Source organism: Talpa europaea (genome assembly GCF_964194135.1).
Source record: "Talpa europaea genome assembly, chromosome: 9".
Classification (NCBI taxonomy): domain Eukaryota; kingdom Metazoa; phylum Chordata; class Mammalia; order Eulipotyphla; family Talpidae; genus Talpa; species Talpa europaea.
In genome coordinates, this window is record NC_140076.1 from 10,299,868 (window position 1) to 10,324,396 (window position 24,529).

The following is a 24,529-nucleotide window of genomic DNA, read 5'->3' on the forward strand; positions in this document are numbered from 1 at the left end:
TGTCCCAGGGAGCTCAGGGAAGGGCGGCAGCTGGGACCCCAGTCTCTCGACAGCATGGCTGCCCCCCGGCTCACCTACCTCATTCTGCTCTCCTGGGGAGGGGTGTAGTGGCCGCCCACACCCAGGGCTGCCTGTGGCCTCCAGACACCCTAGTAAATGGTATCTCCCTCGAGGCATGTTGTTGCTCCTTCCCCAGCACGCTGGGCATCTGGGCTGCTCTGGGCACAGCAGTAGTTGGGAATCTGCGCCCCAGCTCCCAGGTGGGGCCCTACAGGGTCAGGATGTGGAGAGAAGAGCAGTTGGAGGCCGAGTCTGCTGGCCAACCCCGGCCCAGCCTCCCGGGGCCTCAGGTGGCTTCACCCCGCTTCTCTGTGGCATGCCCCACACCTGGTGCCAGTGGGAATGATACTCTGACAGGGTCCTGCCCTGCAGCACTCCAGGGAAGCAGGACAAGGCTCAGGTCTGGGTTCCATGGCTTGGCTTCTCTGGGGCTCGGGTACCTCAGCTGTGAAGTGGGTACCACTTTATACGCCCTTGTAAAATGGTGTGATCAACAGAGTTTAGCCCCAAAGTCTGGAATGACTTTTTAAAAATAAAGGTCATTTTTTGTTGGAGGCGACGGACATGCAGCTCTCCCTGGAGATCCAGGAGACCTTTCTAGAGGAGGTGACAGGGCATAAAGGTGGGCAGGAAAAAACCAGGTGGGGAATGTTTCAGACAAGAGGAAGAGGAGGGCAGAGCTCTGCCCTAGCTCTGGTTCCTGGGCCCCAGTCTTGGCTAGTCCCCCAGCCCCCATTCCATGTCCATTTCCTATTGCCCTGCCCCCATGGGTGCCCTAGGACAGGCCAGCTCCCCTTGGTGTTGCCCTCATCTCACCCCCACATACCCCACCAAGTCTCCCAGGACCCAGAGCCATCTGGGTGGGCTGGCAGGGGAGATAAGCAGCACTTTTGTCTTTCTTCTAGAATCTTCCTTTTCTGGCCCCAGAGAAAGGATCCTGGCAGCAGGGCCCTAGCCTTCACCGAGAGGGGGTGCCACAGCCCAGTTAGGTGACATGAATGTTTGCCGAGCACAGCAGAGCTGGGATGGTGAAGCAGCTCTGCTCCCTGCCCTCATGGTGGGGAAACAGTGGCCAGGCCCTGGTGTAAGAGCTGGGCTGGATGGTACAAAGTTCCATAGAAACGAGACCAGCCCTGGGAAGCTCAGCTGGGGAGGGCTACACGGAAGAGGGGCCTGGAGCTGACTCTGAGGCAGAAGGGAAAGATGTGAGGACAGGGGCTGACTGGGCTTGGTTGGGAGAAGTGGAGGCAGGAATTGGGATCCGGAGCAACCCCATGGGGTCACCTTGAGGCTCAGGAGGGCAGTGAGGGAAGGCACAGCCAGTCTCCCCCAGCCCTATCCTGGGCTGCCTGCATAGCTCAGGTGTCCCCTGCAAGCAGCTGAAGTTCACTGGGCACCGCTGTGTGCGGCCTGAGCTGGGCTCTCCAGCCCTCACAGCCCCCTAAGGTAGGATGGCCATTTACAGGTGGGCAAGCAGGCTTCCAGGAATTAACCCACTCGGGGTGGCACAACTAGGAGCGGGAGCTGTTTGAACCACCCGAGGCGCATCCCAGACCTGGCAGGGCCCTCACAGTCCCCTCCCCTCCTGGCTAGGGGTCCAGGGTTGCAGCCTCACCCTTGCCCTCAGGGGCTACCCACTGTCCAAGCCTCTGGTTTTGTCCCAGCAAAAGGTGCCCCAGGCCCCAGCTGGCTCTGGTCCTGGCCTGGTTCAGGTGCGCTTTGCCAGCCAGGTATCTGCCACCCAGGGTCCAGTGTGGAGGTGGGGCTCCATGCCAATTACCTGAGGCCAGGTGGTACCCTCCTTGCCTGCTAGGCTGGTATGGCTGGTATGGTCCCAAACATGGACCTAAACCTCAGCTGGGTGGCAGAGAGTTGATGTCTCTTAGTCCCTGCCCAGGGAAGCCCCCATCTAACAGGAGTGACTTACTCTCTTCCTCCTGGGAACCACCCAGGGTGATGGGTAATAGCTGCTGCTTTCAGGCACTGTCCAGTCGGCTGAGAGCCGTGGTTCCTCCCTTAGGAAGCCCCAAGCTGATGGGGGAGGAGGCTGCTGCCCCCAGGGAGCACCCTGATGGAGGTGGTTATGGCGGTTAAATGGGATGGGCCTGGAGACTTGCACCAGCACCAGACGTGGTCATAAGTAATGGCAACGTTCCACTTTGATGGCGCTACCCAGAGCCTCCCCAGGTTCCTCCCGAGCGGGGAGGGCTGGGCTGGCTGGTGGGTTTTGATGGCCCTGGGTGGAGTCCCTGAGATGGCAGGGCCCTGGGTGCATTTCCTTTCTCAGCAGGATCATGTTGCCTGCTCTTTGCCTCAGGCAAGGGGTGGTGGGGTCCTCCTCTATAGGAGTGGCCCGAAGGGACAAGGGATCCCCTGGATCCTTCCTGGCCTGATGTGAGCACAGCAGAGCTCTGCATTTTGGCTTCAGACCCAGACTCAGCAGAGGAAAGCGGTGCCACGCTGACTCTATGCAGGAGGGCTCCCACCTCAGGAAGCTGGTGGGGGGCTGAAGACGGCTCTGGTGCCCTTTACACCAGCCACCCCAAGTTGTCTACTGTAGTGGGTGCCGTTTTAACTATTGAAAGAGACGCTATGTACGAAAATGCCTGGCTGGCAGGCGGTGGTCTTTGCCAAGGCCTAGTCCCCAGCGCTCAGCCCCAGGCCCTCCCAGCCCGGGGTTCTTGGTTAGTGAACCCGGAGGTTTTTGAAACCACTGCTCAGGCACTGCGGCCTTAGTCCCTGAAGCAGAGAGAAGGGACAGGTCTACCACTCACTGCTCTTTCCAACCCTTCTCCCCTGCACTTGGCTTTCATGGCGGCTTAAAGGTGGGGCCCTCAGAGGTCCCTGGGTACCAGCCCGGTGCCTGGCCCTGACCATCTCCAGTGTTCTAGCAATGACCTGATCAGGTTAGTATTAGTGTTGGGGTGTGTGTGTGGAGGGGGGGACGGGGGGGCGGGGGAGTGTTTGCCTTTTGCTGGGGATTAACTCAACTGTTAACTACAAATCAGTCCCAGCCCTGGGACGGCCAGAGGAAACTCCACTCCAGCACATGTAACTGCTCAATAAAGACCACTGTTGCTAACAACCTTGTATAGTTTCTGATCCCGACTCCCTACCCACCAGTGTACTGCACGGTAGGCTCACAATAAGTGCTTGGTGAATGACACAAGTGTGTAAGAAACCAGCACAGAACTACGGACTTTGTACACTTTAAATGGGTGACTTGCTTGTGAATTATAGCTCACTAAGCTGTGTGAAATAACAGATAAGCTATTATTAAATTTGAATGGGAAGTTATGGGTAATGAGTATATCTTGCAACACTTATAATTAACTAGTCATTACAAAGGCATCTAGAGAGTCATTATAGAGTCATCTGAAGGCCTAAGGTTTGTGGGGATCTGGTGCTAACTGGGGTGAGTAAAGGATGTCCTCCACTAGACAGGTCAGAACTAAGTGGTCTGTGCATCCTGAGCATCACATTGTATTTTGAAAGGTAAAATTCAAATGAAACTTTAAATATATTGTAGCCCATTTAAATATACTTCCGAAACTTAATTTCTCTAAATTATGGGCTTATATGAAATATTTGTATTCTGAACTTCATCTTTTTAAAAAGCTAATCTAATAATCTGAAATGATACTATTATACCAAGTTTTGTAAAACAAGAGAAAATACCACTTAGTTCTAAAGAAATAGATTATTTACTTCCTAACAGGCAGGAAAGTGAATGGCAAACCCAGTAACACAGGTCTCAAAATATTTGCAGTGAAGTTAGTAAGTTTTTTTTTTTTAAAAATAAACAAGTATAGGTCCTCCCTGGTGGCGCAAAGGGTTAAGCACCACACTATGAAGCAATTTGCAGCCTCTGCAGCATGAGTTCGATCCCCGGCCAACCAGGGAGCAACCCACATGGTGCAGCAGACCTCTCCTGACTCGCCCGCTGCTCCCCTCAGCAATGTATTACGGTCAGTCTGCCTGTTCTGCTCCCCACTCTGTCTCTGGTGAATCCTCTCACCTCCCACATCTCTGACCTGTACCCCACTCTTGTATATATAAATAAATCTTTAAAATAAATAAATAAATAAAACAAGTATAGTCAACACCTAACACTACTCCTTTCAGGTGTGTAACAATGATTAGAACATAGTGATTAGATATTTCCCAGTGGGGAGACAGATGACCAACCCATGTCCAGTCACCACCCATCACTATACAGAACCCTTTGTTTTGGTGCTAAGACCTTCTAAGATTTACTCTTAGCAACTTTCAAATATGCCATGAGCCATACTCCCTCCTGTACGCCACACCCACACAACTTGTTTCATAACTGAGTCTGGACCTTTTAACCTTCCCCACCCCACCCTCTGGCAACCACCAACCTGTCCCCATCTATTACTGACAGATAAGCCTGGCTGTGGCCAGAACCAAGGAGTCGGGGAATCCCAGGACCCAGTGTCAGCCCGGCCCCCGACCCAACACTTTGGCTCCCCGCCGGAGGCAGCGTGGGGAGCATTTGTTGTGTAGCTGTGAGGTATTAGGTAAAGATGGAGGCAGCTGCACCCAGCAGGTATCTGGGGAGCAGAGCTGGGAGCAGGGTGCCCAGGGAGCACCCACCTCCACTTACCTGGTATGACCAGAAGTGTCTGCAGCTCTTCAGGGCAGGTGGGGGGGGGGCGCACACCGAGCAGCCCCCAGGCTCTGCAAGGCCCCCTCTTCTCCTCACTCAGGTGTGGGTCCCAGCCCTCCTCTGCCCCCGCCTCGGGTGAGCCCTCAGGCCAAGGCCGCATACGCCTGGGGAAGGGAGACAGGCTAGAAGAACACAAGGCCACGGCTGTGTTCCCAGTTTCTTTATTTTTTTGTTTTTTTTTCCTTTTTTTAAGTATGGAAGCTCAAGTATAAGATGTAGATTTTTTTTAAGCTTTACAAAAAACAAAATAAAACAAAAACTCCTTTTGCATTCCATAAAAATTGACAGAAAAGCACCTGGCCAGAAGAGCAGAACGGTCAGCAGGCCCCCACCCCCTCCCTCCCCGCCCCCCACAATGTGGTCTCTGTGGGACAGGGGCCACTCTGTGCAGGACGATGCTGGGGACGCCTCTCCTTGCTCCTGGAGCTGCCCCCTGTTCCCAAGGCCCACCCCAAGCAACTCCCAAACACACATGGAATCAGATTTCCAGTTTTTCTTCTTTCACACACCAGAGTTATTTCATAAAATTTTTTTGTTTTACATTTTTTACACCAATGTAACAAAAAGGTGGGAGGGGAGGCAGACGGACAGTGTATTTTATGCTATAAATGGGGGTGGGGAGGAGATGGGGGTGGGGCAAACAAAAAGCACACGGTCTCTATGGAAATACCAAGTTTTGATAGCAAAATGTGGTGGGAAGTAGGCCGCAGAGACGGAGACGGGCGTTTCTTGGGCTTTATTCTCGGGAGAGCGGGCACGGTGCGTCGTGATGCGAGTTGTTACGTGACCTGTCGGGAGGGCAGGATCGAGGGCAGGGAGCAGAAAACGAGTTTTCTAAGAAAGGACTCTAACGCGCGCACGGTGCCCGGTGAGCATGAAGCGGGGACTTAACATTGCTGCTTTCTCTTCAAAGCCTCCACCAGGTCGTTCTTAAGAGCTTCTTGTTTTGATTTGTCTGCAAAAGTCTGCACAGACCTGCCAGGGAGGAAAAGCACTATTAGGTTCATGGGCAGAGGTGTGGCAGCGAGGCGCCAGGCCGGGCACGGCTCCTCCTCCCGTGCTGGAGGCCTGGCAGCTGCCCTCAGCTCCACACTGGGCACTGTGGGCAGGCACTTGGCCTGCCTAACAGATGCCTGCCTCGCAGCAGGCTGCGGCAGTGGGGCTTGGCCGCAGCCACCCCTCCTCCGGGCACAGGAGCTGAAGCCAACTGGAAGGCAGCTCTGGGCCTCCAGGCACACACAGCAGAGACCCTCCGGGCAGTTCTGAGTTAAGGGGCTAGAGACACTGGGCCACGAGGAATCTGCTCTAAGGTCTCCCCACCACACCCCTGCCTAAGTGCAGGGTGCAGGGGTGCCCCCTACTCAGCATGTGTTTAAGAACCAGCGCCTCTGGACAGCTGAGCACACTGGGTTCATGGCCAAAGCACAGCTTCAAGGAAGGTGCTCCCTGCACGGAGAGGCCAGCTCAGGGCTAAGCTGCAGGCCTGGTTGCTGGGCCGAGTCCCAGACTCGGGGGGGGGGGGGGGATCTCAGGACCGTGGTCTGCCATGCTTCGTGCAGTTGGTTGACTTGGAGGACCCGCAACGAGAACTCGCCTGACCACCCTACCGGGGACGAAGATAAAAACCCCCAATTTAGAGAAGAGGAAACAGGCCGGGGCAATGCCCCCGACAACAGCCCACAGGGTCACTGTCCAGTTTACCCAGCGTGCTGGTTGACCATGAACTTATGAACACTATTCGCATGCTTTCTAAGACAGTGGGCAGGACGTGCATGAAACCCCCAGCTGGAAGGACCCTGCAAAGAGGAATGAGAAGGATGGGTGAAAAAATCCCCTCAAGACCGAAAACGGGTGAAGGAAAATGAAGTAGGGCCCAAGAGAAACAGCAGCTTCACAGGTTGAATTCTGGCTGGTCAATCCAGAAAACTCACAGGAAGGAGCTCAGGAGTAGCAAGAGGGAAGCATAACAAGACTTCGAAGACTTTATGGAACTAGAAAAAATCCCCACAGGAAAGGCAGACACTTTTGGTCAATGTTGCCAAACATGCGTCTCTGCCCAGGGCTGCCCCTGGCTCTGCGGCAGCCCCGGTGGCCTCAGACTCCAGACCTCACCAGTCCAGCCTTGGGCTGCTGGGGAAGCACCAGGGGAGGGGGACAGGATCGGCCCCAGGAGGGGGCAGCAGTGGCACCCATGGGGGTGCTGACTCTTTGGGAAGAAGCTGAACATACCAGACTCGCAAATAAGTTTCAGACTCAGAAGCAGCTTTGGGGTCAGATAAGAGGCCTGAGGTTAGGCTTGGAGCAGCAGCGGGTAGGAGGCACAGGGCACTCATCTGGGGACAGAGTCTGGCAAGGTGATTGCCAAGCAATCTGGAACCAAGGCCTGGAGGAAGCGCGCTCTCGGTGTGGGAGGGAGGACCTGTCCCTGGGCAGACGCTGGGGTACCAGGCTGCCTGCTCACAGGGCCGCGGGGGGCATCCCTGCTGGAAAGCTCCCAGTGTGCGACCACGGGACAGGCTAAGGCAGGGATCCAGAAGACTCTACACCCTAAAAGCAGAGGCGATGGGGAGAAAATGGCGCAGTCCCAGGTATCTTAGGCCATGATGACGCTGTGATGGTCCCGGCATGAACTGGAAACGACAGGTCACCTGGCCCTGAAGCTAGTCACACACAGACCAGACCTGTACGCTGAAGTCCCAAGGATACCAGGAGAGCAGCTTTCCCTGGACACAGGTGCCCCCGGCACCCAGTGAGTGTCTTTGAACTGGGTTTTCAGCGTCCAGCCCCTGGGTCGGGGGTTAAGCCCCTGAACCCTGCCTGGCTGGGTTTCCAAAAGCCTTATTTTGAAAACCAGCTTCCCTCCTTTCCAGGATGCAGGCTGCTTTCACACATCTGGATTTGTCACCAGCTCAAGCCGTGGTTTTCGGCCATTACCAACAAGCAAGACTATTTTCCTTTCCGTCAGCACAAGGCATTTAAGAGGACAGCTGCAGCTCATTAGAGCGAAGGCGATGCTGGCCCAGGGAGCTCTGGCAGCACCAATCTGGGGGTGCACAGGGCCCAGCCGGAGGGTAACCGCCCTGGCTCTGCTCCAACCTCAGACCTGGAGTCACAACCCCCTTTTCAAGTCAGTTTGTCCCCAGGAGTCCACTGCACCAAGAATGGGGCTTGTTCGGCTTCTGGGTAGAAAGCCAGGGAGGACCTGGCCGCACACACCAGATTCAGAAGGCTGCCCAGCGATGACTGAAAAGCCGGTGCAGCCCCTTGTCCTGGGGCCCTCAGAGCAGTGCAGATAAGCGGTTCTGCCTGAGGCAGTTCGCCCCCAGACTGGGCTTCCCCAGGAGTGAAAGCCAAAACCTGCTGCCTGCCTACATCCTGTTCCCCCCACCACACCCTGTGAAGCACACCGCACACGTGCCAGGGGCCCACGGGCTGTCCACCCGCCACGGGGCCGCTCACCGCCCGAGACGGCACAGGGTTAGTGTGGTTTACACGGCCGCGCCGCAACAGCCGGACCAGCGGGGTCTCGGCAGGTTGGTGAGTCCTGTTTAGTGGGGAGGGTGCTCACGCCTCTCAGGCAGGGTACCTGGATCGGCTTAATTATCAGGCTGGATGTGGATCTGGCGCTGGGTCAGCACTTGGGAAAGTTCCCGCTGCAACTGCTGAAACTTTGGGTTGTCAGGGATAACGTCAACAGATCTACAGAGAGTGTTCAGAGTGAGCGCAGTGGGGAGGGGAGGGCGACAGGGTCCAGGAGCACAGGGGACGACAGCGACAGGAAATACAGGGACACACAAGGTAGGAAAGAGGGGGCGTCATCAAGGCCACGCTGCTTTGGGGCTGCCGAGGGGGTGATGGGCTCCAATGCTTCTAAGGGTCTCACAACCCCAACCTGCAGACAGGCTCTGTCTCCCCCCCTACTTTTCTGCCCCTGCCCAGGGATCATGTGTGGGGGTGGGGGGCAGGAGAGCCCCAGGGAGCAAGCCTGATGCTGGGGACCACTGGGCTCTTACCCTGCTGGCCAGGACACAGGGCACAGGTAGCTTACGCGGCCTCTGGCTCAACAATCCCAGGAGAGCAACGCTGCTGGGGAGGGGGGGCCAAGCCCACCAGGGCCAGACCAAGCTCTCCACAGGCAGGTGGGAAAACTGTGGAGCAGGAGACCAAATCTGTCTCCTCCTGGACGAAGTCACAAGCCAGGGCAGGCCCTGGGCTGCTTCCTGCCTCTCCTTTTGGGCTGAAACTTCTGTTTGTACATAGGATGGGCAGAGAAGCCTGAGAGCCAAGGGCAGAACGTGAGTGACCCCTGGACGCACATGGGGGCTGGGATGGAGAGTACAGGCTCCATCATCTCGTTCGATCCCTCATCCTCATCCACCGAGGAGTGACTCCTCAGAGGTGATGCTGAGGTGATGCAGAGCCCAGGTGATGCTGTGTGAGATCCTGGCCACCTGAGTCCAAGGCCAGTGCTCACCAGTCACCTCTACAGCACCCCAGAGGGGTTCTGCTCATCACGGGCCTTGAAGACCCAGAGAGCCCCTTCAACATTCACTTGGGCAATGCTGCAGGCCCCAGGGCACAAGACAGGTGGGGAGTGGGGGAGCTCAGGAGGGCCATAGTCAACTGTGCCCAGCAGAGGACATCAGGGTGGCCGCGGCAACCTAGAGTGCAGCAGGACTGTAGGACACACTCTGCTGTCCTGAGACCCAGGCCCCAGAAGAGGCTTGGTCACCCAGGGGTCTGGTCTGGGGCACCCTCAGGCTGCAGCGTCAAAGGGACTAGGCAGATTCCTTCAAAGGGTCAGATAAGCTGGGGGATCAAGGGAGGTCACGAACAGGCTTCCAATGGGAGAAAGGAAGCAGCATCTGCTGGGAGGCATCATCTCTGTGCCTCACCTTCAAAATCTGCTTATGAAGCCTATGGGATCGGCACTTCTGCCCTGCTTCACAAATGAGGTGGCCATGGAGCTATTAAACGTAGCATTTACGTCCGCCTGCAATTTTCGGTACTTTACCTCAGCCCGTTGACGATGTCCTTTGTTTTTCCAAAGTAGATCTCATTCAGCGTACTTCTGATTTTATTTTCCATGTCCTAGGAAGGGCGATCAGTCAGACACAGGGCCTGCAGGAGCCCTGGGCCCGCCCGCCCGCCCCGCTCTGGCCTGCAGCACCCACTGTGACCACAGGGGGGAGGTGTGCAGCTGTGAGCTGAGCTGAGCAGCCCCTGGGGCCAAGACCCCAGCTTGGACTTGGCTCTGAGCGTTCCCATCGCAGGCAAGAGGAAGTCAGCCCAGGTACCAGCAGCCAAGGCCAACCATCACTGGGAGCTGGTCTAAACCACATCACCACCCGGCCTGTCCACTGATTCTGTGACACCGGAGAGCAACTCCTTTCCTCTAGTGCGGGGTGGCTGCGGCCGCGGCTTCAGAGCCTCCAGAGCCCCCTAACTTCCAGGGACCTGTTTCCTTTCTGAGCTCAGGTCCCTGCTTGCACCCCATGGGATGCGCGAGGCAGGACTGAGTCTTTCTGAGCCAACTTTCGGGCGCTTGCTGGGTGGGGTGGGGTGTCTGTTTCGGAGCTGAGCCCCACCAGCATCCAGATCAGAAGACTCAGAAAACACGAGGCCGGGGCAAAAAAGAGAAACAGGCTTCAGGGGTGAACTGTCACAGCCGGGACGCCAGCCTCAGTCGGGCCCAGAGCTCCCGGAGGCCCACTCACCTCTACCAGGCGCCCGATATTGGCTATGTGTGGGGAGCAGTCACTCACGGTTTCATCTTTCTCCATCTGCAAAAGACAAAAACATTCCTCTAAGTCAGGAAAAGCTGGGTGCTCCGGGAGAACCACAGCCTCTGCTGAGGGCACAGGCCACTCTCGCGGCTTGCAAAGAGTCTGTCCTCCCCACTGGCAGCTCGGGGGCAAGATGCAGGAGTGGGGAAGTCGAAGCACACAGTACTTGTTGCAGTTCACTGAGAGGCAGCCAGCAGGTGCCCAGGGTCCCCCAGTCATGGGGGGAAGCGATGTAAAAGGAGATGAGAGCTGGAGGGGAACACTGGTCTGACGTGGATCCACACAACCGGTCCTGATGGAATCGCTGGCATCTATGGGAGGCAGCCCTGGCTTACTGTGAACAAGCCACGCCCTGAGAGCCTCTGGTTTTGTATCCTGATGGGGTGCTGTGCTGGACGCACAGGGGCTCCTTCAAAGAGGAGGCTCCCTGGCTGCTGTCCTGCAGCATCGCCAAACGTAGGGCTGGCTGAGGGGGCGGGGCCAGAGAGGCCACGCCCCCAGGTGGCCTGTGCCACCAGCCACCAGACACTGCCTGGCCCTGGGTTGACCTGTTTGGCACTTAAAGGAAGGAGCAGTGAGGGGCAGGGGCATCCAGTCGACAGCCCCGAGGGTGGACGTCAGCAGCTGCAAGTGCCGAGTGCTTCCTAGGTGGCAGCCACAAGCGCCTGCCTTGTTGTCCTAAGAGCCCTGTTTCAACCCCAAGGAACGGAAGCATGAAGGTGTCCAGCAACCTGCTCAGGTTACAGCACTGGGCCACCACACCCCAGCGCCTCCATGTCCTGCCCCAGGCACCAGCTACATCTACCAGCAAGCGCAGCCAGACACGGGCCCAAACACTCCTATCATCCCGCTGAGCACAACAAGGGGAGAGTCCCTGGGGGCTGTTCCTGGATTTTGGATAACCTCAGGTTTGACGAAATGCCTCGTGGCTGTTGCCACCACTGTGACATGACCTCAGGGCCATGGTAAATCCACTCTGGGCACCCGGCTAGGCAGCACCCCAGCTCCCATCAGCCACTTCAGCCGCCAGGTGCCATCCCTCTCTAGGAGGCAGCGGCTGCCCTCCTGCGTGGCCTGGCAAAACCCGCAGGGCTGGATTCGGAGCCATGGTTCATTCAATGAAAAGAAATAGGGAAGAACTGGGGCCATTTCAGCCTCGATGCCTTAGGAGGCCCTGGCAGAGCTCTGGCAGGGTGAGCACCGGGTCTCAGCTGTGGGGAGGGGGCGCCCTGGGTGACAGAACTGCGGCGGCCCGTGAAGCCACGTGCCCCAGATCATGGGACCTGTCTGAGGAGACGGGGTGGCCCCCATCAGAGATGGCCCAAAGGGGACCAGTGCAAGGTGGCAATCCAGGCTTCGCAAGGTACATTCAAATTTCTCAAACTAATCTCATCAGAGCGAGGACTGATCAAACAGATAAGGGGGAGACAGGCTAGAATAACGGCTTCTCTGCCCACACCAGGCCTGAACTTTCCCAGGTGTTCTTTGGGGAGTTTCAATACTCAGAGACCTTCAAGGACCCCCTACAAAGCAAAAGGGAAAGTGCCATGAACCTGAAAGTGGTGGTGACCTCCCCCATACCTCAGCTCTAGCACATACACCACTGGGGCAGCACCGCCGGGGCTCTGAGCTGAGGAGCCATGTTAGAGACGCACCTATCACCACCGGACTACCAAAGGGCGTCCGGGCCACCTGGGTGAGAGTCGCACCAGCAGGGCAACCTCTCAGGCTTATCGCTGTACTCTGGTGCCGAGGCCACCTTCCCAGAATGGAAAGGCTAAAGCCTCTGGGTGCTCAAAGGTAAGAAAGATCTGGAAGGCAGAGGAGGGAAAATAGGAAGGTTGGGTCCTCCGAGACAGACACCCTAGGAGGACACAGGGGCCCCTATGCTCATGGCAGGAATCTGGGCTCAAGGAAAAGACCCAGTGGGCCAGCCTGGGGCAGAGGCCTTGGGCAAGCCTCGTTTCCACAGCCCCCTGCCCACGCCCCTCCACACCTGGTCAGGGTCAGCTTGCTGGCAATGCTGACACACCAAAAACAGAACTATTTTTGCAATGCATATATTATTACATCCTTATAAAAGCGGCTGCCAGAAGGAAAACATTTTTATGTGCTGGGGCCGCACAGATGTTCCAAGGTGGTTCCAACTGCGTGTGAAGTCAGAGTCCAGCCTGCTTGTCCCCATCAAGCTCCTCTCCTCTCTGGCCTGGAGACAGGACAATACGGTCCAGTATTTGGAAAGGGGGCCCTTTCCTCAAAAGGACCATGTGGCATCATCTCCCATGGGGGCAGCATCTTCCAGAGAGCACAATGCAGGGCAGGGGCGGGGAATAAGCTCCACAGCCCCAGGTGGGGGCTGGGTCTGTCCAGGCCATCTCCCTGTTTCTGCCCAAATCAGCTCAGAGCGCAGTGCCCGGAAGTGTCTGGCGGAGTGGCAGCTCCATTCCCAGGTTCTGCAGGTCCCCGGCCCTCGGGCAGAAGCTAGTGGTGTCCTCCTGGTTGCTGATCTGAGCCTGGGTAAGAGGCTGGGATGGGTGCCAGGATTTAACGTGCCGTCAAGCCAGAAGAAGGTGGTCAGACAGCCTTTCAAGGAAGGTTAGGTCTGCCCAGTTTAGGAAAACTTTAATTGGGCCTAAAATTGTATATATTCTAGACGACGGAAGTCTCTGCTGTGAGATAGTGGTGGCGGCTGCGGTAGCTATTACTCACTGAGCAGGAACCAAGTGTCAAAATGGCTTCTTATTTGTATTCTACAATAACCTTCCCAAATAGGCATGCGCTCTAGGGTGAAAAGGCTGGGCTTCAGAGAAGGGACACGGGTCACACGGCTGGGAAGTGGCCGCACTAGGATCTGAACCAAGGTCTGGGTGATTTCAAAACTGCTTCTCTTCCCTGAGACCTCCCTCTCTGTGTACTCAACTTCATCCACATTCTTGATCAGAAAAACCCCAGGACAAACTGCAATCTAGGGCTTGGAAATTCTGAGCTATGTCCATCCCTGCCCTCCCTGCCCCCAGAATCTCTGGTCCCTTCCTTTTCTGCCTGTCCTTCACAGTGGGGGACAGACGCAGGGACCAGTCTCATGCAGCCTTCCCTTCTTCACCTAGCATGGGTCACTCCACTGCAGGTCACCCCACCAAACCCAACCGTCCCTGGAAGCCACGCTGTGAGTCTCCCGAGGGGCCCAGGAAGCCTTGGGGTGTATGGGGCTGGGTTGAGCAGGAACTGCCTCCACCAGCAGAGAAGCAATCCCTGAACAACCCGAGTCTGGTCCCATCCCTTTTGCTTCCTGACGTCTGGAAGGCAGGCTGGGGGCCTCTGCCCACCTGGCCGAGCTGCCCAAGGCAGAGAGGATTCCCTGCAGCGTGCCCTGGCAGGTGGCATCTCACTGAAGACCTATCACTGGTCCCTACTGCTGGGCGGGGAGGGGCTTAGCTAGAAAACACACATCCTCATTTCCATGCTTGACACGACATTCCACCTTCGTTTCTAAATATTTAGAATCTGGGGAAAAAAATCAAACGAACATCTGCAGGGCCCATCCCTGACCAGAAACCTCGGATCTCTTTCCAGAGATTCACGGCCTTGCCTCTTCCCTACGTCTCCAGCTGTCACACCGCAGAAGTGACCTCGCAGCGCAACTTCCTCTCAACATCCTGGCACTTGGCTTGTACAAGCTCTACTGGCGCCACGACGGCCCCATCGGGCCTGAGGGGAGGCCTGCCAAGGGCACCTGGCAGGAGGGTCCATCTGGCTGTTGTGCCCCACGGGGCCGCCACTCACCTTTCCTCCCACAGCCCCCAGCTGCAGGGCTTGGCCAAGACACTGTATCTGCTCCATTTTCCTGCTGACACCCCTCCAAGACGTCTGTCAGCGGGGGTGGGGAACAAAGGCCAACGTGGAGGAGCAGACAGCGGGCATGCAGCTGAGCCCATGGGGGACAGTGGTGGGACCAGGTGTGCACCAAGGCTCCGTGATTCATCATCGCTCATTTCCCACCAGAGCAGCTCCGCCTCCTTCACCTGCTCCCCCCACAAGCCGCCTAAACTAAGTGGGAAGAGATGAGGCCAAGCCTGGAAGGCACCTCTGGAGATAGAGAGGAAAGGGAGGAGGCTCTGGGACGTGCCACCCTGGGGCACAGGTGCCCAGCGGCCCCCACCCCGTCTTGGGGGTGGCAGGTCGCTCTGTGTACGGGACGTGGGACTGGGAGCCCGCGGTCCTGGCAGCTGGCCTGGGTGTGTGTTCCTGGTCAGGACGGCCTGCGAAGTGGACATCAGACACAGCGCCCCTTCCTTCCTGACACACACGGAGCAAGTGTGAATATGATGAGGCCCAGTTTCCAGAGGAAAAGCCTCAGCCGGGGTCACTGCAAGTACTGCTGAACAGAGGAGCTCAAGGGAGGAAGACTCTCACCTACGCTCTGTGCTCATGCCCTGGAGTTACCCAAGCCCTGTCCCCCCTTCTCTGCTACCCCCAAGGACCTCTGGCCTTCATTACTGCCTGCCCCAAGGTCAACACCAGCTCCTTCACTGATGTCTGGGGACAGGCTTGTCCTCTCTAGCCCTCCCAGGGGTTGCCCCTTCCCAGGCCCTGGTAATTCTCTGGGGTCTCTAGCAGCCTCCTCCTGGCTACCCACCCTCCACGCCAGCAGAGGCATCTTCTGAAAACACAAATCTGACCAGACTAATCAACTATTTCCAACTCTGAAAAGCCACCTCACTGCCTCTGGTGGTCAATGTCTCTCCTGCGGTCACGGTGCTTCCTGCACCTTAAATCAAGGGGGCACTGCTGAGGCTGCCCCGGGGACCCTGGGCCCAGCACAGCTGCCAGGAGAGTTCCAGCAACCCAGGGCGGTGTCCCACCAGCACTGAGCTGGATGCTCGGTGCCATTCCGTTCAAGTGTTTATCCGGCATCTTCTAAATGCCACATGGGGTCAGATTCAGACCAAAAACCTGGTGTGGGAAAGCAGCCCGGCCTGTTTCTTTCAGGTGGGCAGATAAGCTGGGCTCAAATCCTGGCCCTGCCACTCCGAGGTGACTCAGTGCTTACCGGTGTGAACCTCAGTTTCCTCCCCTGTGGACTGGGAATGAGAACCGGCCAGTTCACGGGCGAGTCAAAGCAGCCGGCCCCCATCACCACCTGCGTTCACTTATTTATTTATTTATTCATTCATTCATTCATTCAAGCACTGGGTACAGTCAGAAGCGCGGGAGGGTGAGTGAATTCACCAGAGCCAGAGCGGGGAGCAGAACAGGCAGAAGGACCGAAGTACACTGCTGAGGGGAGCAGCGGGCGGCAGGAGAGGTCTGCGCGCCATGTGGGACCCTCCTCCGGTGGCCGGGGAGCAGCCGGGGATAGAACCAGTGCTGCAGAGGCCGCGGGCAGCCTCGCAACCCAGCGCACAACCGCTGCGCCACTGGGGAGGCCCTGCGTTCACTCCTTATCACTGACTTTTTCGACTTTCCTGGGCCCCTTCATCTACCACCCAAGGCAACCACAGAGGTTGTTCCAAGACTCATCTGGGACACATCACAAAACCCACAGCCCCATTGCCCTGCTTGCTCAGAAGCTGCGCACCATTAACTGAGATCTGTCTCTTGTTGCTTCCCTGCCCTCCTTTTACATTACTTACGTTGGAAACCCGCCCCGGCTCTAATGCGCCTCAGATGAGTTACGTGACCGGCCGCTAGGATGATGACAGAAGCATGAATTTCCTCATGAAAGCCAAAGAGCACGAGGCAATCCAAACAAGGCCGCGGCCCGGCCGGTGTGCTGAGGACACCGCCCGTCAGGCCGGCGTTTGGCTTGGCAGGAGGCTCGCCGGAACCAGACCCGGGCCCTGGGCTGACAGCTCTGATTTAAACTATTAGGAAGGCTGAGGATTAAATATTTGTCCAGGTCACTGTAAACTGGGTGGAATTATAAACAGTTCGGATTGGTAAACGAAGCAGGAAACAGTCTCCGGATACAGTCAGGACTTTCCACCAGGTGGCGGGCAGGGGGTGGGGAGGCGGGCTACGGGGGCGCAGGCTCCTGGGGGTTCAGCTGTTCCCTCCCCAGCCAAGGGTTCTTGGAAGACAAGGGCCCATTTCCTGCCAAAGGAGGGGCTCTGCCCCTGTGACCACAAGATACCCCCAGAGTCCCTCCTAGCCTGGGACCTGGGGCACAGCATGGGTGTGGAGGCTCCCCCTGCTCCCCAGGACCACGGGCTGACAACATGACTGCCTGTTCCCTTTTCCAAACAGATGCAGATGCCTTTCTGTCTACTACACAAATGTACTTGACAGAGTTATCCATATATTTTTATATTCACGGCTATCAGAAGTGTAACTATCCTCCTAATGATAAAGCAGCATCAACGTTAAAGAAACTTCAGAGCTGTGCACTTGTGGAGTGGGAAGAGGAGGCATCTCTGCCCAGGGAGAGCCCTTCCAGGACCTTCTCAAGAAGCTGCGTTTCTGCCACAGCCTCCTCCGAGGCCTGGTCCGCCCGGTCTGTACCCCGCCCCACCCCCCCTTTACCCAAAGGCACCCGCTGCGCTGGCACAAGCCTTCCTGGGCTGGGACTGTCAAGGTCTTAAACATGGGCCCTTAAACAAGGGTCTTGACCTGCCTCACTGCTCCAAGTTGCATGTGAAGTAGAAGGTAAGACCAGCCTCCTGCAGGGGAGGCAGCGCCTTCTTACCTACGTGAACTGACTCACTTCCATTTTTCTTTAAGTTATTAAGTCGCGACTGACAACGAGGAGCTCAGTCGCTCTGAAGTGCTGTAAGACGTGCGTCCCAAGCTTCATGGGAGCACTTTAATGTGGACGCCTGGACCCTAAGACAAAATCGCCCATGGCTGAATCTCAGGAGTAAGACAGGTCTGGGAGAGGGCCATCAGGCAGCGCTTGGCCCCATGCCTGGGGGCAGGGGACAGACACCCAGCTCTGAGGCTGACACCTGTAGGCACCGCGACTCTACCTGTCTGGTGAGGCTGCCTCCGAGGTTCATGGTGCCAGAGCCGGATTTGTTGGTCTGAAGCCACAGCATCACCGTGGAGGTCAGCTTGTAGTGGGCGGTGCGACCACTGGATTTCTCCTAGGGGAAGAGACGGAGATCAGAACCTGGGCACGACCTCCACTGAGACAGCATGGCATGGCCAGGGTCCAGGGTCCTTCCAAGTGGTCCTCTCCCAAGACACTACCACACACCCCTCCTTGCACAAGCTCAGCTGGCTTCTACGGGACAGAAGATGCACTCATGTGCCAGGACCCTTGTCATCAGAAGGGCTTCTTGATCACAACATCCTGCCACCCCCCAAAAGCATCTGCTGGCAAGTGGGCTGCTCGTTCTGGCCAGGGCGCCCACTGCTGGGCAGCCGTACCTGCACTTCCACCACGTGGATGGAATCCCAGCAGCCCTTGATCTTCTTTGATCCATCTCCAGCCTTCTTTATGAGGATCACTCCAGCAAAGCCATGATCCAGATCCCAGAGGTAGACAGATGAGACGCCGCCTTCAAAATACCTGAGGAAACAGGCCATGTTTTGCCCTCCAGCGCATCAAATTAAAGATCAGGGGCTGTCATTAGGCAAAGATCCATCAAATGTCTGTCTGGGATTAGAAACCTCCCTGTGATGGCCCCGGGGTTGGTCCTTGGATGCGTCCAAGGATTGGGAGGAGGTGAAGCATACTTTGGGGGTCACCGAGAGAACATGGGCTGAGGAGTCCTGAGGATGGCCCGAGTCTGAGCTCCCCCAACTCCAGCATGGTGGTCTTTGGCAAACTTACTAAATTTCTCCCACCCTCAGCTTCCTCCCAGATGACGGGCCCAGGAGATGTGTGGTGAGTAGTAGACGCCCAACAGGGCCGTGACCTGGGTAACCAATATTCTTTCCTATTTCTGTCTCCGGAGGCAGCTATTTTACAGGGGAGATGAAGAATAAAGCAGCAAACTCTACCTGCCCCCCCTTCCCAGAACCCTCCAGAGCCTGAGCGCCCAGGGGAGCCACAATCTAGCCAGAAATGAAGGGGTGCACTTCAGAGAGTCCTCGAGTCTGATCAAGATGGAAAAACTTCTAATTAAGAGCAAATGCAAGAGGAAAAAAAGAGTAAAGGAGAAACCCAAGGCCCAAGTCAACCACTGTGACCGAGGTCGGCGGCTGCAAGGAGCTGGAACAGCGGCGCTGCATCTCCGACTGACGTGGCGTCCCTCCCGCTCAGCTGACGACCAACTCAACTCTGAACACAGTCCCATCTCTGGTGGCTGGCATACTTTTTTCCCCAGAGAGCTCTCTGACCCCAACTGAACCCCACACCTCACTGTGGCAGCAGGCACACACGGGCCCGCAGGCTGCAGCCCAGCCCCGCCATCACTGGCCGCGCCCAGGTGTATATCCACCCACCAACCACTGAGGCCACCGGCACGGTGGTGTGAACCTGGGCCTTGGTTTCATTATAAAACGGGGACAATAATACCTACTTTATAGTGTTGAGAGACACAGACAATACAGGGAAATAGATACCTAGCAAATGATTATTCATTGAAATAATGAAAACAAGAACTAAAAAGACAACACGGTAAAGGGCATCCAAGAATTCTTTGCACTTTCTGGAAGTTAATTTTACTATAAATCTGAAACTATTCCCACCTGGAAGGTTTTGGATGCAGGTCAGTTGGTGCCACCCAGCCTCCCGCATATGACCCTGAACTGTAGGCACCACGGCCGCCTCGTCTCCCAGCTGTGACTTGCTGCAGGCCCACTGGGCACCCAAAGGGTCTACACCAAGGTCTGCTGCCCTGATGCTGCTGTCACCACCCTGCCCCCACTTCACCATCCCACACTATGCCTGGGCCGGGGCTGGGAACTCAGGGGCCACTCAGTAAGGTTCTTTCTCTTATTCCAAATCACCCTCCAAACCTCCCTCCTGGAGGTGGTAGAAGGAAAGCAGTGTGTGTTTGGTCTTGGCCCCAAGCGCAGTTCCTGCCTAGAGCAGCCTGCGGGCGGTGGGCACGCACAGACTCCTGGAATGCTCCTGGGGCAGGAGACGTGTCGCCCTCCTGGATTGGCGCCTGTGCAGGGCTCAGGTGAGCTGGCGGCACGTACTCTGGAGCCCGTCCAGCTCGTGCTGGATTTCAGTGGCTCCCGAGGGCAGAGAGCCCATAGGAGACCTGCTAACCCTCTTCCTGCTGGCAACAGTTGGCAGGGGCCCTCTGAGTCTGATTGTAGGGAGAGCAAACCCACATCAAAAAGAAAAAACAACTTTAAAAACCAGGGCTTTTCTAGTGTTGGCAGAAAGGTGAATTCCTTCTCTCCTTCAGTTCGCTGGAATGAAGGCTTGAGGCCCAGCGGGCATTTTCACCCTCATGCGTCCCCTCCCTCCCCCACCAGCTTGTGACCCCACTCCTACCGCCTCCCGAACCACGGGTGTTCTTTGTAAGGCCCGCTGCCCTGGTGTGCTGGACTACCCTGGATGGGGACCAGGAGAGAGCACGGCGGTTGGACACCCCTGTTGACACCACCCTGTGTCCAATTCAAAAGCACCAGGTGGCCTGTGCGTGATCTCCTCAGTCCCATCTCTAGATTTCTACTTTTTTCCAGAAAGGTAAAACAACAGCATTAATGTTTTATAAGGTGGACCTGGCTGCTTCCCCTCTACTGTCCCACCCCTGTGGCCTGGCTCCCGCTATGGGCAGCTTCTTTCACCCTGGCATCCTCAGCTTCCCCTGTGGGCCACACTGGCCAGGTCCAACATTTTAAAACGCTGGAGACAAACGAGGCAAAAGTGCAATCTCAATTCTGACCTCCATGTGGGTTACTGCTCTTTCCTCCAAAATTAAAAAATTTATAGCAAGAATGTTATAAAAAAAGGGAAATTTAAAAATTAGCCCACAATACCATAAATCAACTTATCCCATAAACCTGATTTTTCCAGATTCCCTTCCAGTCTTTGTCCAGATGCTTAATTTTTATATAACTGTAAGCACAGGAATGGAACCCAGTGAGTTCGGCTCTTCCACTTGGCACGGAACCGTCTGTGCCTTTCCACGGAGCACATGACCACCGTAATTGTGCTTAATGGCTGGGGTAGTGTTTCACTGGGCAGTACCCTAATTTACAGTCGGTATGAATTTTAATAAAGAAGCAAGGGCAGCAGAGTCGAAGGCCACACTGCTGGTCTTGCTGGGTCAGCGCCCTCTCCCCAGGGTGTGTCCCCGAGGATGTGGGGCAGATGTCCTAAAACTCAGCCCTCCTCGTAGGGCCCCGGCACCTTCAGGAAGGTGCATTCCATTCGCCACAAAGGGTTGCAAAAACTTGAGGGGCCGCAGATCTCAGCCTGATGCTCCAAGACCAGAGTGATGGGAGAGGGTCACTTTGGAATCACCCAGAATCACCACCGCCTCAGCAGGTGCCTCAGGGCTCACGTGCCCAGCCAGCGGCAGGAGACTGTGGGGCACCCAGACAGCCCCCATTACACAGTTTATAGCTTTGCGCTGTGCGTGAAACGTTAATTAAAGAGGGACCTCAACAAGTTCTTGAAAATGTATTCTTACCTACTGTACTTTGATCATAATGACATGAAACAGGAAAAAAATAATTTTTATGTGGTTTACATTTATGAGTTTTTACATAAAGGCTTTTGTGGGTATTTTAAGAATGTGCTAAAATGTTGTCTGAAACCACATAAAGCCATCTGAGGAGCGGCCGCCAGAACCAACAGTGCACACATGGAAGCACTTTGACTGGCCTTTGTATATTTAATGAGTCAAATTGTATTAATATTGTTTAAATGCTAACATACTATTTCAATAAGGTGGCTCTCCCATCGCCAGCTCCTCGCTCTCGGGCATGTCACCGATCAAATGCGGCCGAGCAGCGACGCAGGGATTAACCCAGCCCTGCCCTGCGCGCTGGTTTCCCAGCCCGAGCTCTCAGGGAGGAGGGTGCCTGGCATCAGTTATGGCTCAGCGGATCTGGGCTCCAGAGAGAAGGCCCAGAGCACCTCCAGTGGGATCTCTGGTCAAGTGGGCAGCTTGGAGACCCAGAGAAGAAAGAGGACACGTCTCTTAGCCTGTAACCTGAACGTGCAGGACTAGATCAACACACCCAGAGCAGAAGGTGTGTGACGGCTTGCAGGGTGATGGGCAGTCAGGGAGGAAGTGCAGAGAAGCAGGGGGGCAAGTCTTGAATTTCAAAGCATGGGCTCCTGAGAGCTCCAGAACATCAGGAGAGGGTGAAAGGACAGATCCACCCAGAAGCCCAGAAACAACCAGAGCAAAACCCTGTGCTGGGTCTCACCCAAGAGCCAAGTCCTCCCTCCGAGGGCCATCAGGTGCACAAACAGTCTGTGGGGCTTTTAAGATGTTTCCAGTTCCAATGAACACTAAGGCAAATAGACAGTAGAGAATTCAGCTAGCAAGGACTAACCCACTCAGGTTGATTCCTTAAGTCCCGCCACTTGAAAGCAGCATGTTGATTACAATAGGCAGATACAGATTTCACAAACTCCCAAAGACCAGGTTAGCAGAGGCGATCTCTGTGCTGGATGAGCCACAGGCTAGGCCCTCAGATGGGCCTGGCTGCCATTAGCCAACTGTCACCTACAGTTCAGCATCTGGTCAAGTTTATTCATTCTCATCAGAGCCCCAAAGCTGGGTCAACTAAAGGCCTACCATGGGCCCTCCTTGGTGGCCTAGGGGCCTAGTCTCAGTGCTATCACCAGGACAGCCTGAGTTCGATCCCCGGTCAGGGAGTTACCCATATGGCGCAGCAGACCTCTCCTATCTTGCCCGCTGCTCCCCTCAGCAGTATGTTTCAGTCAGTCTGCCTGTTCTGTTCCCCACTCTGTCTCTGGTGAATCCTCACACACTCCGCACCTCTGGCCTGTACCCCAGTTCTTCTACTAATAAGTTTTTTTTTTTTTTTAAAGCCTAATGTGTCAGTGATTCTCTTTTCCTCTGTACTGTGCTGTGCAATCCACTCCTCCACTTGAATAAAGTCACAGCCATGGACAGGAGTCTAAACTCTACAATCGTGGGACTTCCGGGGGAAGGAGGAAAGAGAGAAAATATTACAATGCACACAAAAACAACCTACTGCACAAAAGAGAGAAGAAAGCACTTCGGCCACCAAGGCTCCGTGGAGCGCCTGCAGCCGAGGCAGGCGTGGAGGCTGGAGTGGAAATGTGTTTTGGGAATCGGGGCTATAACGAGGAATTACCCAATCCCCAGAGCCGGCCAACTCCGGGCTGCACACACGATAGGGGAGACGGGACTGGGAAGGGCTTGAAGTTGGCCTTTACTCCTTCCCTTCCAATTGCCCCCCTGGGAGCCCCGTTGGACTTGGGGCTCTAGTACAGAGGCCCCCAGCAGGTAATGAGGTAACTTCCATGAGCTCCACAGAACTCCAGCCAGGCCGCCTGCGGAGCCAGGCTTTCCAGGGCTGGGCCTGAGCAGACTTGGATCTTTGGCCAGAGAAATCTCTACTGGTGAGCCACACGGTTGTTGGCAGACCCACACAAGTGTGCGTGTGTGGGGGTATTTCAAGGTAAGCCCCCTGAGATGCTGCAGTGTGGGGGGGGCTTTCTTCTGAAGTTGGTTTCATTAAAGCCAAGCAGTATTTACTCGGCACTAATGCGGTGCCAGAGATGGCCTTCCCAGCCCTAGGACAAGCACCAGATCAGAGGCTCCGGCTCCCACTCAGGACGGGTGTGGCAGGGCCTGCATGGGGAGGATGCTACGGGCCGCAGGGCAGGCTCCAAGGGCCTCCACTGGATCTGTCCAGCTGCCCACACCATCCACTGGCAGAGCCTTCCACATTCCCAAGGCAGGCAGCTCTGTCTTGAATGACACAAAGGGTTCTCTCTGGCCCCGAGGGAGAACCCGCACTGGCTGCCCTCTGGGACCACAGCACACAAGACCGGACGCCTCTCCTGACGCCATCCTTCTCAACACCTGACCATGGCACATACTGAGCCAAGATGTCTCTTTTCTGCCCTTCCTGTCATTCTTCCTGACAGAACGTGGTTTTAAGTCTGCATAGGCACTCATCCACAGGGCCTGAGGGCAGAAACAACGTCCAGCTGTGTGTTCATCAACTAGCACTCAGCAGGGCCAGCTGTGGCCACATCTGGCAGAGGCCACTTCTCCATAAGGACACAGAGGTGAATTCACTCTCAGCAACTAGGCTTCTTATACCGCCACTTGCGGGCCCGCAGAAGTGACAAACGAAATAGTTCCTGATGTGTTGTCATCAAATTGTCTCCTAAATCCTTGAGAACTGAGCATAAGAGACCAGGAGCATCACTCAAATCGCTGTGTGCAGTCCTGCAGGCACTGTCACACCACCTCCATGCATCTTCGGGGAGTCTGAATCTGCTGCCATCTGCATATACGTCAGAGCAGGGCATGACCCACATGCGCACAGAACCGAGTCCAAGCTGTGTGGACCAGCTCTCCGAACCACGGAATTTCCAAGACACTCTGGAAAGAGCACCGCAGGCTGGAGTGAGGCGCCTGGGGAGAAATCAATGTCTACCTGGAGTCGGGAGACAGAACCGAGACAGGAGCGGCCATGGCCTCGACTGGGCCTGTGGCTAAAGGGACCCGATGGGTGGATGAAGGGGACAGGGGGACATACGAGGTGGGTTCAAATGCCAGGTTAGAGTCCAGACTGAAAAAAACTGTAAAAGTCAATGCAATTGACAAGGAGAATCTATGTTCCAGGGTAAGCTAGAACACTGGCCCCTGAAAGGCCCAAAGAGGATTCCACGTGATTCCTGCCCCCACCCTCCTGTCAGCCAGTCATCAGTTCTGTTTCTGAGACCCACCAAGTAGCAGCAGCAAGACCTGGGATACGTGGTGACGAGGACAGTCTTTACGTTCAGACAGACGTCCCCAGCTTGGTGAGGGACAAGACGAAGGCAGAGTAAAAGCTGAGGCAGAGTCCCTACCCCGGCTGACGCTCTCCCAGCCTAGAAAACACCCTCCCCCCCTCATCAGCAATGGTT

At 55.9% G+C, this 24,529-nt stretch overlaps 1 protein-coding gene across 2 annotated transcripts in view; it reads right to left on the reverse strand.

Moving 5' to 3' along the window:
- Positions 1-5,637: 5,637 nt before the first annotated feature.
- The window catches only part of CAPZB (capping actin protein of muscle Z-line subunit beta), a gene marked incomplete at both ends in the record, with an annotated part of 105,179 nt that continues 86,287 nt past the window's right edge, over positions 5,638-24,529 (reverse strand). The window contains 5 exons of one of the 2 annotated variants that reach the window (XM_084241666.1): positions 5,638-5,725; positions 9,765-9,841; positions 10,468-10,533; positions 17,502-17,618; positions 17,905-18,046. In XM_084241666.1, the coding sequence (XP_084097792.1) occupies positions 5,638-5,725; positions 9,765-9,841; positions 10,468-10,533; positions 17,502-17,618; positions 17,905-18,046 (490 nt within the window). Of the gene's footprint in view, positions 5,726-8,217; positions 8,450-9,764; positions 9,842-10,467; positions 10,534-17,501; positions 17,619-17,904; positions 18,047-24,529 lie in introns of those variants that run through there. The other variant, XM_084241665.1, reaches the window with a different exon arrangement.